Source organism: Rana temporaria, chromosome 4, assembly GCF_905171775.1.
Source record: "Rana temporaria chromosome 4, aRanTem1.1, whole genome shotgun sequence".
Lineage (NCBI taxonomy): Eukaryota > Metazoa > Chordata > Amphibia > Anura > Ranidae > Rana > Rana temporaria.
Genome location: NC_053492.1, coordinates 134415564 through 134435155, shown reverse-complemented (window position 1 = coordinate 134435155; position 19592 = coordinate 134415564). Strand labels below are relative to the sequence as shown.

General features: G+C 41.5%; 1 protein-coding gene across 2 annotated transcripts in view; it reads right to left on the bottom strand.

The window, feature by feature from the left end:
- HLTF (helicase like transcription factor) overlaps positions 1-19592 on the bottom strand; it is a 92991-nt gene that overhangs the window by 60264 nt on the left and 13135 nt on the right. For both annotated transcript variants that reach the window (XM_040349087.1, XM_040349086.1), the window contains exons 6-11: positions 17560-17634; positions 14480-14671; positions 10592-10675; positions 10421-10505; positions 1715-1763; positions 1020-1084 (exon numbers count right to left, since the gene is read on the bottom strand). In XM_040349087.1, coding sequence (XP_040205021.1) covers positions 1020-1084; positions 1715-1763; positions 10421-10505; positions 10592-10675; positions 14480-14671; positions 17560-17634 — 550 coding nt within the window. The remainder of the gene's footprint in view (positions 1-1019; positions 1085-1714; positions 1764-10420; positions 10506-10591; positions 10676-14479; positions 14672-17559; positions 17635-19592) is intronic.

The window sequence follows — 19592 nt, the reverse complement described above, 5'->3', positions numbered from 1 at the left end:
AAGTGGCATAATTTTTTTTTTTCCAAATTTTTGGTTTGGTGTGCCTCGAGATTCTGACCGATTTCAACGTGTGCCTTGGTTGAAAAAAGGTTGAAAAACACTGGATTAACTGATCATGAAACCTTGGCTACAGGGATGGAATTATTTATACAAACAATCCATGAGAACCTATTCATTATAATATGTTGCATATACTTTAAACGACTGCCATTTCACTGCTAGAGTATGTCTAAATGATATCATTAAATTGGACTTCCATTTTACCCTTCTCTAGATTAATTTATTTTGTTGTCCAGTATCAGAATGTTTGTTAATAGTTTTGTCCATAAGTGGAACAATGGAGAAAACTACAAGTGATGTCGCCTTCATCTGAGTAAATTAGCATTTTGTTGGTTTCTGAAGGTCTTCTAGGCCAGTTTCATTTTAATAAGATGTCCTTCTCTTTGGATCCAAGTGTGATTAAAGGGGTTGTAAAGGTTTGTTTTTTATTTTCTAAATAGGTTCCTTTAAGCTAGTGCATTGCTGGTTCACTTACCTTTTCCTTCGATTTCCCGTCTAAATGTTTTTTTTGTTGTTGTTTTCTTTGTCTGAATTTCTCACTTCCTGTTCCTCCTCTGTAAGCTGTTCTGGCTGACTAACCCCCATGGATGATGGGGACACGCTTACTGAGGAGGAACAGGAAGTGAGAAATTCAGACAAAGAGAAAAAACATTTAGAAGGGAAATTGAAGGAAAAGGTAAGTGAACCAACAATGCACTAGCTTAAAGGAACCCAATTTTTCAGAGATTGGTTTTGGCCTTGCCACAATTTGCTCTGTATGCACACTAAGCAATTTCTGTCTCTTTGGTATTGTTAAACGTTATTGTGACAAAACCAATAATACAATTTTCCTAGTTGGGTTAAAGATGAACAGATACAGTGCATATATCAGGAGAACTAGAAAACGAATATTTGGATTTCCTATTGCTCTGTGGAATATTTAATAGACTTATCAGCCTAGGTTTTTCTTTCCGTCTTACCTTTTCCTTTTCGTGGAATCCATTCATCCTCTTCAGAGTCACTTAATGTAAACGTCGCTTTTTGCCTTGTGAAATATAAAACAGTTAAAACTAACAAGCCATGACATACCTAATTCTTTGGAAGCACATTTTTAGAGGCAAACACACCAACAAAGATTTATAAAATATAAAACATTTAAATATTAACTTATATGATATACAAAAACATTTTTTTTTTTAAAAAGACGCCTGTGTACCATATGAGCACCTAATGGACAGGGGAACTCATTTTACACCTAAGCTGCAGAAATCAGAACATCTGCAATGTGGACAAATACGCATTCAAAACCCTGCAGAATGTCAAACTCACTGGAAGCATTATGCAAATGTAGAGGGTATCAGTGCTACTGTAGAAGAAGCACTGTACAAGTTACTGTCAGCTGGGGATTGGAAGGCGTGAGGCGGTTTTAATATATTAACATTTGAATAAACAAAACCGTATATTACAGAATATTCTACATGCCATTTGCTTCCAGAAATCTGTCAAGACGTGATATAGGAGAATGTCAGTATTAGAGCTAGAATCTACACATATGTTGGGTAAATAAAATAATACACACACACACAGTTTGATTGATGGCACTAGGTTACCTTTCTTTAAATTACTATATTGCAAATTCAGTATAAATTAAATATACAACAATAGTATTATATACCTCTTAGGCAGAGTTTCTCCTTTGCTGCTCCCTGGTTTTTCGTTTGTTTCTTTAGTAAAAGGCAAAACATGAGAAACATGTTAACATTAAAAACTCCTGTCAACTACTGTTTGAATTTATGAATGCTAAGGAAAATAAGATTTTTTACTTCATTCCGGTGTTTATCTGAAGCTGGAGTGCCCAGGCGCACCATCTGGCCCCACTGTCAACAGCTTGTCCTTTGAAGGCCTGACAACCACGGCTGGGCAGTGCACCGAGCGGCATGCAGGTTTAGGGCAGTATGCACCCAGGACAAAGGCTTGGCACGCAAGCAGTTTGTGTTATGGGCATTTGTCCCTGGGCACATACTGCCCTAAATAGATGTACTGCAGAGTGCACCAGTTGTTAGACAGGCTGTCAGCTGAAGGGCTGGACGGTGTGCCTGTGCCCTCCAGCCGCAACTTAATGCCAGAGCTTCATGCCCTGGTGTTAAGAGCCCAGTGTGCATGAAGCCTTAGCTGTAAAATACGTTACAGGACCCAGCACCAGAGTCTTAGCATAAGGCGTGTGTCTCTGCCTTCAGATTGGACACTGGCAAACATAAGGCACCGCCCTAATATAACCCCTCCCAGTCTCAGCAAGTCTCAATGTTGTAGCAAGCAATAAGGACTAAATCATAAGAGCACAGGGGGAAAAATGTTTTGTAATGTACTTCATGGAAAATATTTTACAGTTAAAGACAAAAAAACATTTTTCTTACACTACGTACACAGGATCAGTTTTATACTTTAAGTCCAAATGCTGTCCAACTGGGAAGTAAGCTATACAGAAAACAAACGCCAACAGGCCTGAACATACACTTGGTAAAACAAAGTGATTGTAAAGTCATGTTTTTTTTTTTTTTTTTTTAAATAACAAACATGTTATAGTTACATGCTCTGTCGCAGTGGATTTTCACAGAGCAGCACAGATCCTCCTCTTCTCGGGTCCCTCTTCTGATTACCTGGCCCCTTCCTCCTGTCGAGTGCTCAGGCAGCAAGCAGCTTCCTATGGGGTGCACCCGAGCCGAGTGACAGCTCAATGTGTCCATTCAGACACGGAGCTGTGGCCCGGCTCTTGACTTTGATTGATAGCACCGGGAGCCTCGGACGGCCGATACACTCGTGGACATCGCTGGACAGAGATGGGGCTCAGTTAAGTATTAGAGGGGCTGCTACACACAGAAGGCTTTTTATCTTGATGCATAAAGGGGGGAATTTTATGTACTTGGATGTAACTTTAATTTTTACTATTAACCACTTCCCTACGGCCGTACGACTATTGACGGCCGCAGGGTGGTTCTAAATCTCTGAGCCGCCGTCAATTGACGGCAGCTCATTTCCGCGTTCCGAGCGCGCAGCGGGGAACTTCTGTGCTGGCCGTGTCCCTTGGACACAGCCAGTCACAGATCGCCGTGAACGGCCAATCGGAGCGGCCGTTTCCTAGGCGATCTGTGCGGCCAATGAGAGATGATCTCATATGTTTACATATGAGATCATCTCTCATTCCCGGCTCTCGCAGACAGCGGTGCTGTCAGGGGAGAGAGGAGACGGATCTGTGTCTCTTGTACATAGAGACACAGATCGGTCACCCCCCTTCCCCTACAGTTAGAACACTAATTAGGGAACACATTTAACCCCTTCCTCACCCCCTATTGTTAACCCCTTCCCTGCCAGTCACATTTATACAGTAATTAGTGCATATTTATAGCACTGATTGCAGTATAAATGTGAATGGCGCCAAAAATGTGTCAAAGTGTCCGATGTGTCCGCCATAATGTCGCAGTCGCAATAAAAATCGCAGATCACCGCCATTACTAGTAAAAAAAAAAAAAAAAAAAAAAAAATAATTCTGTCCCTTATTTTGTAGGCGCTATAACTTTTGCGCAAACCAGTCGCTTATTGAGATTTTTTTTTTTTTTTTACTAAAAATATGTAGAATACGTATCGGCCTAGACTGAGGATAAAAAATGTTTTTTTTTTAAAAATTTAGCCATTTATTACAGCAACAATTAAAAAAAATTTTTTTTTTTTTTTTAAATTGTCGCTCTATTTTTGTTTATAGCGCAAAAAATAAAAACCGCAGAGGTGATCAAATACCACCAAAATAAAGCTCTATTTGTGGGAAAAAAAGGACGTCAATTTTGTTTGGGAGCCACGTCGCACGACCGCGCAATTGTCAGTTAAAGCGACGCAGTGCCGAATCGCAAAAAGTCCTCTGGGCAGGAAGGGGGTTTAAGTGCCCAGTAAGGAAGTGGTTAAAGAAAAACAAACTTTTTTTTATCACATAGGGGACAAAAAGTCCCCTATGTGATACATTTTTGGTGACAGGTTCTCTTTAATGAGACACTCAGAATTTTAGATAGCAGCCTTGTCAGATTTTATTTCACCAGCTCCGTTTCATTGTGCAGATTTCACTTCACTTCCTGTCCCATAGCAAAACAGGAAGTGAAGAGAAATCGCTTCAAATTAAAGCAGATTTTTTTTTTCATGTCCTTGTTGCTGATTTACCAACTATGCCATCCATGTTCTTCTGAGCTCTGTAGTACCTCTGTAGCAGCCTGATGATTTTGCTGAAAAGCCGTTAATCTCCAGTGATTTCCTGTTTGCAAGACCACTGTTCTGTCATACGGATGATTTCAGGTAATAATCCCCGTTCTACACTGATGGACACTGATAAGCGGCACTGGTGTGACCGCACTGATAAGCTGCATTGGTGGGCACCGGTGAGACTGCACTGGTGAGCTGCACTGGTGTGACCGCACTGATGGGCACGGATAAGCTGCACTGGTGAGACCACACTGATAAGCTGCACTGGTGAGACCACACTGATAAGCTGCACTGGTGAGACCACACTGATAAGCTGCACTGGTGTGACCAGCCTGATGGGCACTGATAAGCTGCATTGGTGGGAACTGGTGTGACCGCACTGATAAGCTTGACTGGTAGGACAGCACTGATAAGCTGCAATGGTGGGCACAGATGAGACCGCACTGGTGGGCACAGATTTTTTCTCATGCCGACATTTAAAGCATCATGGCCCGGCTCTTTCGGTGTTGCGGCCAGGGATGTTCTCATATACACCATACCAGCACTGATTACTGTTAAAAAGATCTCAAAGCTGCATGAGGAGAAATATTTCTAATACGGATTTACAGCAGTGTACAGTGTGTATTAGAGCTGCACGATTAATCGTAAGAAAATCGCAATCTCGATTCACCCCCTCCCCCCCCCCTGCAATCCCCAGGACGGATGACCCGCGATTTTCGGGTGCGGCCATAGGAAAGTCCCCAGCTTCAGCCTAGCTCCGGAGCAGGGGCCATCTTGGTACACCCGACGGCGGCTGTCTCATAGGAATTTACATTTTGGCGCCGCCATCTTGCTCCATCCCACACTCCTGCACAGTAATCATAGTGAAAAGGGGGCAAGCGGACATCTTGTTACACCCAACAGTTATTTTTAGGGTTGTCCCGATACCACTTTTTTAGGACCGAGTACAAGTACCGATACTTTTTTTCAAGTAGTCGCCGATACCGAATACCGATACTTTTTTTAAATGTGTCCCCAAATGCAGCCATGTCCCCCCCATATGCAGCCATGTCCCCCACATATGCAGCCATGTCCCTCTAGCCATGTCCCTCACATATGCAGCCATGTTCCTCTAGCCATGTCCCTCACATATGCAGCCATGTCCCTCACATATGCAGCCATGTCCCTCTAGCCATGTCCCTCACATATGCAGCCATGTCCCTCTAGCCATGTCCCTCACATATGCAGCAATGTCCCTCTAGCAATGTCCCTCACATATGCAGCCATGTCCCTCACATATGCAGCAATGTCCCTCTAGCCATGTCCCTCACATATGCAGCAATGTCCCTCTAGCCATGTCCCTCGATGCGGCGGCGCGATGCGGCGGCAGCGGCGGGGGGGGGGGGGGAAGTATTCTATTTAGGTATCGGGGGTATTTGCACGAGTACGAGTACTCCCGCAAATACTCGGTATCGGTCCCGATACCGATACTGGTATCGGTATCTGGACAACCCTAGTTATTTTCAACACAAAACGGAGCTTATGTGGTTAAATACAGAATATCTAAATCTAACAGACTGTTTACATGTTAAATTTAAAAAGCAGCAGCAAACCGTACATGCTTGCTAATGTGAAAGAACACCTCCGATTTTCACATTTAATTAAATGTGAAAATCAGAGGTGTTCTTTCACATTAGCAAGCATGTAAGGTCAGCAGGTTTGCTGCGGCTTTTAAAATGTAACAGTCCGTCAGATTTACATATTCTGTTTTTAACCACATAAGCTCAGTTTTGTGTTAAAAATATCTTTAAATAAATTAAATTTTGAGAATCGCGAGAGAATCGTGATCTTCATTTTATACAAAAGAATTGCGATTCTCATTTTTCCCAGAATCGTGCAGCTCTAGTGTGTGTATAATATATAGTTATGGGATGTGTCTACAGTTCAGTAATAATTACACAAAGCAAGTAAGGGCAATATGTTTATCTCCTGTTGTGGCTGGAGGGGGAGATCACAGACTGTGTGTTACTGAGTAGTGGGGCTGGTTGCAGAATGAGGGGGCGTGATTTATGTTGAAGTGGGCTTGTTCACATTTACAGGCTTAGTGTACTTCCAACATTCATTGCAATTTGCAAAGCATGAAGGGAAATGTAGTTTACTGATAGAGTAAAGAGAGGGGAGAGGATATGATGCAATCACTGTTCTATCAGTCCTGTCCTTGGCAGAATACATGATGCATTTTTTTAATTAGAGAGCTGACTTCATAAAAATTCAGCCCTTAGTTCAATGGTAAGGAATTTAACAAATGTAATAACCGTTTAGGGGGTGTACTAATGGGGGATTTTTTAAAAAAATCCTGGAGTTCTGCTTTAAGAGATTTTCTTGGGGACCCCAGGTCACCAGAACCAGTGTTCCCATTGGAAGATTTCCCCTCTATTACTTTTCTGGGGACAACCCAAAATGTTGGCTTTTCTTTCACTTTCAATGATAATGGTAAACAGGAAAAAATAGAGATGAACCTCCTTAACAGTGGCACACACAGCAATAAGAACTGGACAGGTGTTTAAAAATATATACTTAACCACTTGCCGTCGCCGCACTGTCGAAATACGTCCACAAGGTGGCTCTGCTGGGCGAGAGCACGTAATATGACGTCCTCTCTCCCAGCCGCCACTAGGGCGTGTGCCTGGCGGGCGCGCTCGCCGCCGGGCACACGCGATTGCTCGGTACAGAGCGGGGAACGGGAGCTGTGTGTGTAAACACACAGCTCTCGTTCCTGTCAGCAGGGGAAATGCTGATCTTCGGTTCATACAATGTATGAACCGTGGATCAGTGTTTCCCCTAGTGAGGCCACCCTCCCCCCCCACAGTAAGAACACACCCAGGCATACTTAACCCCTTCCCCGCCCCCTAGTGTTAACCCCTTCACTGCCAGTGGCATTTTTATAGTAATCCAATGCATTTTTATAGCACTGATCGCTATAAAAATGCCAATGGTCCCAAAAATGTGTCAAAAGTGTCCGAAGTGTCCGCCATAATGTCGCAGTACCGAAGAAAAAAAAACGCTGATCGCCGCCATTACTAGTAAAAAAAATATAATAAAAATGACATAAAACTACCCCCTATTTTGTAAACGCTATAACTTTTGCGCAAACCAATCAATAAACGCTTATTGCGATTTTTTTTTACGAAAAATATGTAGAAGAAAACGTATCGGCCTAAACTGAGGAAAAAAAACGTTTTTTTTATATATTTTTGGGGGATATTTATTACAGCAAAATGTAAAAAATATTAATTTTTTTCAAAATCGTCGCTCTATTTTTGTTTATAGCGCAAAAACTAAAAACCGCAGAGGTGATCAAATACCACCAAAAGAAAGCTCTATTTGTGGGAAAAAAAGGACGCCAATTTTGTTTGGGAGCCACGTCGCACGACCGCGCAATTGTCTGTTAAAGCGACAGAGTCCCGAATCGCAAAAAGTACTCTGGTCTTTGGGCAGCAATATGGTCCGGGGGGTAAGTGGTTAAAAATGTATTATTTTTTAAACGCGGGTTGGAAATATACAATGTCAGGACAAACCTAATCAGTTGTATGGGGAGATGGAGAGATAGAGCCTTCTTGTCCCACTCTACCAGAATGTCGAGTTTCACTGACCTGGAATGAATATTGCCATACAATACTTCCTCAAAAGGAGACTACCATAAGTCCCAGAATGCTCATGCAAAAGCAAATGGTTGGGTGGCTGCAGGACCCTATAGTCCGATTGTGGTAACAGAGAGATGGAAGCTGTTTTGTGGGAAGAAAGAAGATGGACAGGGCCGTATCCAAAGTTAGGCCTGTAATGGCCATGCATACCGGCGTGTAGCAGCCATTTTGTTAACAATCAGTCATTACATTTTATTTGTCATTAGCTTCTGTTTTAAAACCAGAGATCCAGCAGCTCCGATTCCTTTCTCCCCTCCTTCCTTCACTTTATACAATAATATTATAAATCCACTGATCAGACACACAGATCTTTCCATTACCCAATCCACAATTTAAGTCTAGAAACCCTAATAAAAACGGTCACCCTCACAAGCTGAGCAATTCAGAGAACTAACAAATATAGGACGTAAATAGCTCAGTTGGAGGGGATGGTAAATACACATCTCTGCAGACAGGTTAGTAGTTATAACGCTAAAACTTCAGCATGTTTCATAACTCACAATATAATAGCACAGCCAGAATATGGACATATTAACCTCCCTTGGTTAATTTATAGTGTTTTGAGTTCAAACACTGCTGCCCTGGGAGTGCTGGGAGCAGAACCAGCCCAATTCAGCTCCTAGGCGAACTGGGCATCCGAAACCTGTACATTAGTTTCAAAGCTACATTTATGCTGGACAATAATCTGCATGTTAGCAAGCTATACTCAGAGATAAGAGTACCTATAGAAAACTGCCTCTGGGGCATATTCATAACCATAATGACATCCCAGAAACCATTCCTCAAACTGTTAATTGGTCAGGTGGTCTCTGTCAACACTCCTTCGATCCCAAAGAACAAAGGAATTCCAGGACAGTTCTCGTTAACATCAAACCAAGGAACATCTAACAGGACTTGTGAGAGCCACTGTACCATTTTTGCTTATTCACTGGACTCTGATGAAACCAGGATTTACAAGTATTCTTCCTTTTCAACACCTTTTTATTTCTCTGTTTTATTGTCTCTTTATATCTTTGTAACACCCTTTTCTGTAAATATTTTATTTGCACCATTTTGACTTTTTCATTAAACCCTATTTTGAAAAGTGTTAACATTGTCTGTAAAGTTTTTAATGCAAACTAAAAGAATCCCTGTCTCTTTAAGAGTATTATTGTATAGTATAAATCCTCTGAACATACGTGTCTGTGGTGACAGTGTGTGTTACAGACATTTATTCTAAAATCATAGTTGGTATTGCTGATATATGGAAGGGTTGATAGGCCTGATGTTGATGTTGCTGAGAAGTATTGCTGAGAGAGAAAGAGAAAGTGAAAGATATCAATGCCGCCGTTTGCCATTTTTTTTAGCTAAAATTCCACCCAGGTGGATGCAGTATTGATCCGATGCAGCATCTGTTCCCCCCGCCTCTAAGCCTGAGAACAACATGATCAAAGACCACTGATTACTCAGTTTTTGGTCTTCAATAAGCAGAAAACCTGTGTTAGTCAGCAGCTCTCTGCTCTACCCCTCCAGCACTCACTGGAGCACTGGGCTGTGGGGGAGGGAGCGAGAGCAACTAGCTCAAGCTCTCAGGGGTGCACTGTGAGGCTTAACCTGGACCAGCTGAGTGACATCAGCCTACAGCGGGCCTTAGCCCGGCTAGGAGTATCTTTTTCTCCATTTAGAAGGAGAAAGAATACAGTGGCAGGTTTTACTGGGGGGGGGGGGGGGGGGGGGGGGGGGGGGGGGGGGGGGGGGGGGGGGGGGGGGCGGTGTCACTGTGATAGCCAATCACAGGCTACAACAGGAATTATGTGTACTTCTCAGGGCTCCTGATCGTTAGTGCATGATCTAGAGGTGTCAGCGACAGCCCAGTCTCAGTGCTGGGAGATCACTTCCAGCACAAATGCCAGGGTGCATATTTACAGTGCCTTGTCAAGATGTTAGAAAGCAGCACGCCACGGTATGCAATGGTACTGTAAATTATAACAGAGTATAGCGATATTATTATACAGGATTTATATAGCGCTGACAGTTTGCGCAGTGCTTTACAACATTAAGGCAGACAGTACAATTACATTACAATTCGTAACAGGAGGAATCGTAGGGCCATGCTCGTTAGAGCTCACAGTCTAGGAGGGAGAGTCATGTGATACAAAGGGTAATAACTGTGGGGGATGAGCTGATGAAGAAAATAAAAGTGCAGTTGTTTGGTGGAAGCAGGGTTGGCTTCTCCAAAGAGAAAAGTTTTCAGGGATCGCCTAAAAGTAGATAGATTTGCAGATAGTCTGCCAGATTGGGGCAGGGTATTCCAGAGGATGGTAGAGGCTCGGGAGACGTCCTGGAGGAGAATATGGGAGGAGGCGATCTGCTCTTAGTTATAAAATAATCACTTAGAACTGCTAGTACGTCTAGCCTGCCTATATGGGTGTACTGAGGGTTACGGTATGCTAAATTGTTTTCCCAACTGAACTTACCATCGGTTTTCCTCCGTGACGGTTTCTTGTTAGATGATTTTCTTGAGTCATCTTGTACAAGAGATTTTTCGTCTAAAGAAGATTTCTAAAAACATGAAGAGATTTAAACACACTGCCCTGGAAACAAAGTGAACTACACAAAAGTGAGTTGCGCATATACTGTAAACTTACACCATAAATGCCATGTCCAACTGGAAAAGGTTTTCCATCATGAAAGTTAGTGAGGATTAAAGCAATGATTGATAAAGTCTTTCCCTGAAATTATACAAAAAAAAAAAAAAAATGTTAACCAAAAACAAGTGTACATACCAAAAGCATTAATTATTTAAAAACATTTTTACATTGGAAGGTAATTTTTGGATAAGTAATAGGGGTGTCGAATTTAATCGATGCATCGGTGCATCGCGATTCGGGTGTCCCCGATGCGATTCCGATGCAGGCGATCGTAATAATCGATGCCTAGCCCCGCCCCCTCGCCAAGAACAGAGCTGCATTTCAGCTACCTGCTCTCTCACTCCTCTCAGCTTTATGGCCATGTTCAGGAAGCATGACATAAGAAGAAAGAAAATATTGCTGGGTGTTTTGGTAGAAGCAAGAGCTAAGTTTTCAAGGTAATGAAAACGTTTAAAATAACATGTGGTAGGAATCACAGACCCAGGGAAAGTTTCTTCTACTGCAGTTTTTATTCAGAGACAAACTGTTTTTTTTAATGTTACTACAGACAAAATAGAAGAATGAAAATGATATTAAATATTTCATACATTCACTGTTGTGTAACACTTTCTGCTCCCCATGCTGTCTCCCAGCTCCACCATTAATAGAGTAACCATAGCCAAAGCAGACCATGCAATAGGGTTGGAGCTCAAAAGAACAGGGCTACACAGTGGTTTAAGCGGGTAGAAAACACATTCTAATATGGACAAATTTTATCTATATCTATATCTATATCTATATCTCTATATATATATATATATATATATATATATATATATATATATATATATATATATTAGGGGTGCCGAATTGGCGGGCCGTTCTGGGCAGTCACATGAGCGCGGCATATACAAACACTGAGATCATCTCCTGTACTATGTCTGCAGTCTCTGATCATCTCCTATACTATGTCTGCAGTCTCTGACCATCTCCTGTACTATGTCTGCAGTCTCTGACCATCTCCTGTACTATGTCTGCAGTCTCTGACCATCTCCTGTACTGTGTCTGCAGTCTCTGACCATCTCCTGTACTATGTCTGCAGTCTCTGACCATCTCCTGTACTGTGTCTGCAGTCTCTGACCATCTCCTGTACTATGTCTGCAGTCTCTGACCATCTCCTGTACTATGTCTGCAGTCTCTGACCATCTCCTGTACTATGTCTGCAGTCTCTGACCATCTCCTGTACTATGTCTGCAGTCTCTGACCATCTCCTGTACTGTGTCTGCAGTCTCTGACCAGCTCCTGTACTATGTCTGCAGTCTCTGACCATCTCCTGTACTATGTCTGCAGTCTCTGACCATCTCCTGTACTATGTCTGCAGTCTCTGACCATCTCCTGTACTATGTCTGCAGTCTCTGACCATCTCCTGTACTATGTCTGCAGTCTCTGACCATCTCCTGTACTATGTCTGCAGTCTCTGACCATCTCCTGTACTATGTCTGCAGTCTCTGACCATCTCCTGTACTATGTCTGCAGTCTCTGACCAGCTCCTGTACTATGTCTGCAGTCTCTGACCAGCTCCTGTACTATGTCTGCAGTCTCTGACCAGCTCCTGTACTATGTCTGCAGTCTCTGACCATCTCCTGTACTATGTCTGCAGTCTCTGACCATCTCCTGTACTATGTCTGCAGTCTCTGATCATCTCCTGTACTATGTCTGTAGTCTCTGACCATCTCCTGTACTATGTCTGCAGTCTCTGACCATCTCCTGTACTATGTCTGCAGTCTCTGATCAGCTCCTGTACTATGTCTGCAGTCTCTGATCAGCTCCTGTATCATGTTTGCAGTCTCTGATCATCTCCTGTATTATATCTGCAGTCTCTGACCATCTCCTGTACTATGTCTGCAGTCTCTGATCATCTCCTGTACTATGTCTGCAGTCTTTGATCATCTCCTGTACCACGTCTGCAGTCTTTGATCATCTCATTTAGTATTTTGGGGGGAGAGCCATGCGCACTTGCACTGCAATCGTGATGCATCGCGGAATCGAATCGAATCGTGGACTTGATAATCGTAATCGCATCGAATCGTGAGACCGGTGAAGATGCGCAGCCCTAATAAGTAAATGCAGATAACTGTCCTCACTGCCTTTGTCACAATAATTATGAGCTTTACAATAGCCATTTTATGGGAGCATGATACCTACGGGAGCAGACATTTCAGTTAAGGATCAGACCATTTAAGGCTACCATAGTGGGAGATGAAAGCTCTTCTGACAACTGAAAATGCTCGTGCTGAACCACAACGAGATTCTCCAACTCATCAGCCAAGCTGTTCTGATATGTCTCAGTGCGCCCTGATATTTCGGAGACATGACCGATGTCTTCTACCCATTTTGTACAGTTGTCGAATCTAGTGTAGTAACAGCTTTATTTGATCAAATTCAACAGCAATATCTATTGCAATTAAAGTGTTACTAAACCCAGGACCCTGCATTCACTATATCTGGTCTCCCACAGTACATGGAAATGCAATATGTGCTGATCACACGCACACTCCAAAAAATAAAAATAAACTCTCTAGCAATACACACGAAATTGAGCATGTGTAGAGTGCCCCCAAGGCTCTGTACTATCAGCAGATGGATTGGGGAAAGTGGAAGAAGTGGAGGATCAGAGAAGACAGGATCAAACAGCCTTTTTACACAATGTGGAGGACTAACCCATTTTGTTCCACAGTGAGTATTAATAAGCATGCCTTACTGCATATACAGACTGATTTTACGGCCATAAAACTTTAGTAACACGTTAAGCTGTAACCCATAGCGGAGCATCACCCAAAAGGGGAAGCTCCACCCTTCCTTCTTTTTTTTTTTTGGGGGGGGGGGGGGGGTACCTAGTTTTGCACATACATGCAAAGTGGGAAGCAGGCTGTGAAGTCATAAGGACTCACAACTGCCTTCTCACAGTTAACATGCCAGTGCCAGGGATCTGAAGACTTGAGAAGAATCCATCTGGTAGGGGGATCTGCATTGGAACCTTGGACAGGTGAGTGTTTTTGAAGCAATCAAAAGAAATGTAAAGACTAGTTAGACTAGTTATTCGGTAGTCAAACAACGGATCAAAAAAGTAAAATCACCAGCAAGACTGTAAACTAGTCCTGCAAGATGGACAACAAATGTTATAGCATATGTATTAGCGGGCGCACGCGCACGCACACACACGCGCAAATTTCTTTCCACAGGTTGCAAGAGAGAAATTTCTTGATTCGGCCATCAACACAGGCAGTGTTAACAGCGTAATCCATCCTGCTGAGTCATTGTGTTCTGGTGGAGAAGCCGTCCTCACCAGGAGAACACAGTGATTAACAGCCGCTAGCAATAATTGCATGTGAAATCTGACAGGCTGCTTGTACCCAAGTTGATCAATTTGAGTACATTCAGCCTGCCCATACATGGTTCGAATCTTGACCGTTTTCTGCTAAACTGTCTATGGCTGGCTTGAGCTAATGGCTTCAAGTCACTGAGCCAGAGCAAGTATACAGAACAGGAGTTGCGACTTAGCTCTTACTTCACTTTCCACATGCTTTTTATATATGTGTGTGACTTAAAGTATGGAAGTCGCAGGATCTTCATGATCCAGCCAAGGAACTATAATTTCCAGAGGAGGCAGCAGAGGTGTCCAATATATTTCTTAGAAAAACAGGTTTCCTTTCATTTCTTGCCTTTTTATAAAATAATTTGTTAGAAATAACAAAGCAGCACTAAACAAAAAAAAAGACAATAATTATTACACTGAGTGGGAAACTGAAACAATAAAAGAAAGATACATATATTTTACTGCCATAAACAAAGTTGCAAAACAACTCTGAGAAAGAATTCCCTGTAATTGAAACAAAGGGAACATACCAGCCCCATGTCATCTGCCAGAAGTCCTCCCCTTAAAGTCTCTGGCTTGTCTTTTTCTGCAAAATTTGTAAGTGTGCAGTAGTAAAAGTTGTTCCTCTGTTCCCAAAATGGTGGCAGTTCTTTACTATTCTCACGTGATACCATCCACGCCAGTGCCTGCTTCTGATGAGGGAGCAATGAGGTTTCCACAGCCTGTAAAAATCATCACAGCAAAACATTTACCTCTACATTTGCAACACAATCATTATTGTTTGTAAGTAAGCTTTGTACAATCACCGCTAATGAAAATGAAATCATAGCAGGGTAACTGCCTAAAATTATTTACAGCTCGATTAAATCAAAATCCTACTTCACTCAAATCCAAACTTTACTCAACAAATTGGCATGGCAAATAAAAACGGCAAGATTTGATAGATAAATTTTATATCGCACCAATTTACAATGGGGACTGGGCCTACCTCAGGTGTGGCTTTATTATATAGCCTCTATTTTTTTGCAAATAGCGTAATGGAATCTAGTGGACTCCAAGGTTCCCTGGCTTGCATTTGAGTGCTTCTATATCTCCATTTTTTCTGACAGGGTTACTTTGGTCTACTTCTATTGCTTTTAGAGATATAGCTTCATATTCATGTTAAATAGCATTTAGGAAGCATAAAAAAGTTATATATATATATATATATATATATATATATATATATATATATATATATATATATATATATATATATATATATATATATATATATATATATATATATATATATATATATATATATAAAAATATCTCTTCTCGGGTCCGGGTCCCCCGTTGGCACTCCTGGCTCCTCCTCTTCCTGGAGTGCCCCCACAATAAAGCTGCTTGCCATGGGGACACTTATGCATGCTCGCTCCCAAACTCCACTCTGTGTGTGTCCATTAGACACGCAGAATGGGGTTCGGCCCCACCCCCCGCTTCCTTCCTCACTGGCTGTGAACTGTGATTGGCTCCCACTGCTGTTTCTGAGCCAATCAGGGTGCAGAGACCAGGGAGGGCAGCCATTCTCATTCACATGGCTGGATTGTGCTCAGAATTGGGTAAGTAATAGGAGGGCCCGTGGGGGGAAGCTGCATATTGATTTTTTTTACCTTCATGCATAGTACAAAACCTTCAGCTTTAGAACCACTTTAAACCTTGGAATCCTTACAAGGGCAGATTTTCTATGACTTCAGAAATCTATTCTTGGACCTTTATTTAGGCTCGGTTCACACCTTCACACACGTTCTCCGTTTCAGGGACAAATCAGGGTTCAATCTTTGCCTGGATTCTGCCCTGAAACGGAGCCAAAGACACACAGCATTTCTGTAAAGAGCCGGTCACATTCTCTGCTATGCGAATTGAATGTGGGTAAACCCCACATCCAATTTGAATAGGTGTGAACCCAGCCTTAGGCAATCCTAGGTTTGTGACGGCCTTTTCTCATCCTGGAGACTTCCTTTGGTGGAAAACGCATTATATGACCTCTCTCTCTCTCTCTCTCTCTAGCATTCAGGAAGACTTTGTGACCTTACTTCAGCTTCAATCTTTCAAATTTGTCCCAGCTCCTGAATCTTATATCTACAATCTTTGCAAATTAGACACTTTTACACTACACACATTCCCCAGAGGGGATTCACCCTATAATTTTTTTTTTTTTTTTTCCTAGCATTAAATTAAGCATAGTAGCGCGAGCTACAGTATGCCTTTATTTATTTTTTTTGGCCCGTACTCACTGTTTAATCCTATAGTGAAGATTCCGACTCCCCGCGGGGAATGGGCGTTCCTATCCAGAGGGAAGATGATTGACGGCCGGCTCTGGCGTGTCACGCTTCTCCGGAAATAGCCGAAATAGGACTTGGCTCTTCACGGCGCCTGCGCATAGTCTGTGCGCAGGCGCCGTATAGCACCGTGAAGAGCCAAGACCTACTCCGGCTATCTTCGGGGAGCGTGACGTGCCATAGCCGGCCGTCAATCATCTTCCCTCTGGATAGGAACGCCCATTCCCCGCGGGGAGTCGGAATCTTCACTATAGGATTAAACAGTGAGTACGGGGCAAAAATAAATAAATAAAGGCATACTGTAGCTCGCGCTACTATGCTTAATTTAATGCTAGAATGTTGTTATTGTGGGTGAACCACCGCTTTAATTGTTTGCTGACATTCTGCATATACCATACCCTTCTGACTAGCTACAATTTGTGTTGCTATGCAATCGTCAATTGCACTTCATTGGAAATCTCCTGTGGTTCCAATTTTTGCTAAATTGCTAGATTAGATTCTATCTTGTTGATGGAAAAGATATTTCACACCATGGCTCTATGTCTCACTTTTCTGAGAAGAGGCACTCTTGATTTTTGTACCGTCTTCCCTCCTCAACTCATAAACTAAAATTTAGGTGACCCACTTTCCTATATATAAGAAATGATTAGTGCCTTTATTTACCACCTTCTCTCTAAATAAATCAGCAATTTTTACAATATTCTTTCCTTTACATGAGCTCCATTTTATAAAACTTTTTTCACATGCAGTTCTTACGATATATATATGTTACTCTAGGTACCTTTCTTCCCGTTTTGTACACATACCATGTCTGAAGTAACGTATAGATGTTTCTTGCAATAAAAACATTAAATCATTTTATTCTGCTTTATAAGTGTATTACTGAAATGACAGCACATCTTAATGACAACAAATTATATACTGTACACAACACTTGCTTCAAAACATGGCTTCAGACATGCTTTGTTAAAATTCTGAATGCCAATCAAAGCCCATGTCACAAAATAAAATGGTAAGCCTACAGACCTGTTTATACCTTGCTTGTACTTTAACTTTGCTTTAAATATTATACCACATGTCGCTTTAGTGGTGCTTCAAAGCCTCCATAGAAGTCTATGGCAAAGCTCGCTTGAAGCACCTGCAGCTTTTGAGAGGCTTTAAATCAGCTTTAGTTTCCCTTTGTTTTGGAGGTATTGCCCTGACAGAATTGGGCGATCGCACTGTAGCCATCTTTTGGCTATAGCATGGTCAGCAAGTGGTTCAAAGTGCTAATGTGAATGACTTACCTTTGACGGGTCCAGTTCCCTGGTTTTATCATCTTCCTTCAGATCTTCAAATAATTTATCAAATTCAGTCTTTAACTGTTAAAATACACATGAAGCATGAACTTGGTATACTGTTTGCATAAATATGGCTAAAATAATTTTGTAAAAAGTCAACTATCGATATGCCCAGCCACTGTGCGGCATTAGTGATAATTGTTGAACCCTATTTTGTCAAACGTCCCAAAAAGAGACAGCAATTATTTAGCTGCTGGGGAAGCAGACTAGAAAGATTCATATCTTGCTATCTATATCTACATATACATATATATATATATATATATATATATATATATATATATATATATATATATATATATATATATATATATATATATATATATATATATATCTCTACATATACACATATACATACATTATATATATATATATATATCCTAATATCACACATTTCCTGATACACACACACATAAATGTAGATAGATAGATACGCACACACAGTATAAGCAGTTTCAAAACATTAGTAGTATGCCTTGGCATTATTTAGAATGCAAAAATGCTTGGGGTGGAAGGGTGGGGGGGGGCACAACAAGTTAGTGGGACGCTTTTTACCATATAGTGGGAATGTATTCATTAACTACTTAAGGACCGATCACTGTATATATACGTCATTTTTTTTAAAGATGGATATCTCGGTAACGGCAGCAGCCGCTGCCACAACCGAGATATCCATCTTTTCAGTGACCGGTCCTTTAAACGATAACGGTGGTCTCCGCGGCGGATTCGCCGCAAAATCACTGGTATCAGCGGAGGGAGAGGGCCTCCGCTGCTTACCGGAGCCGTCGGCAGCGGCGATCGGTTCCTTCCTCCTGCTCGGCTGGGATACGAGTGAGGGCAAGATGGCCCCCATCCGTCTCCATAGGCCCATGCATCTTAAAGGCACATTTTATTGTTGTCATTTTTTTTTTTTGCATTTTAGTCTAAATATGAGATCTTTTTGACCCCAGATCTCATATTTAAGAGGACCTGTCATGCTTTTTTTCTATTACAAGGGAGGTTTACATTCCTTGTAATAGGAATAAAAGTGACCCATTTTTTTTTTGTGTAAAAATGTATAAAATAAATAAAAATAAATAAGAAAACAAAAAAAAAAAAAACATTTTTTATAGCGCCTCGTCCCGACAAGCTCGCGCGCAGAAGCGAATGCATACGCGAGTAGCGCCTGCATATGAAAGCGGTCCTCAAACCACACAAGTGATGTATCACCGCGATCGTTAGAGCGAGAGCAATAATTCTAGCCCTAGACCTCCTCTGTATCTTAAAAGATGCAACCTATAGATTTTTTTTAAACGTCGCCTATGGAGATTTTTAAGGGTAAAAGTTTGATGCCATTCCACGAGCGGGCGCAATTTTGAACCGTGACATGTTGGGTATCATTTTACTCGGCGTAACATTATTTTTCACAATATAAAAAAAAAAATTGGGCTAACTTTACTGTTGTCTTATTTTTTTATTAAAAAAAGTGATTTTTTCCCCCAAAAAAATGCACTTGTAAGACCGCTGTGCAAATACGGTGTGACAAAAAGTATTGCAATGACTGCAATTTTATTCTCTAGGGTGTTAGAAAAAATATATATAATGTTTGGGGGTTTTAACCACTTAAAGACCTCAGGTGTTTTTCAGATTTGGTGTTTGCAAGACTAAAACATTTTTTTCTGCTAGAAAATTACTTAAAACCCCCAAACATTATATATTTTTTTTTCTAACACCCTAGAGAATAAAATGGCGGTCATTGCAATACTTTTTGTCACACCGTATTTGCGCAGCAGTCTTACAAGCGCACTTTTTTTGGAAAAAATTCACTTTTTTGAATTAAAAAATAAGACAACAATAAATTTGGCCCAATTTTTTTATATATTGTGAAAGATAATGTTACGCCGAGTAAAATGATACCCAACATGTCACGCTTTAAAATTGCGCCCGCTCGTGGCATGGCGTCAAACTTTTACCCTTAAAAATCTAGATAGGCGACGTTT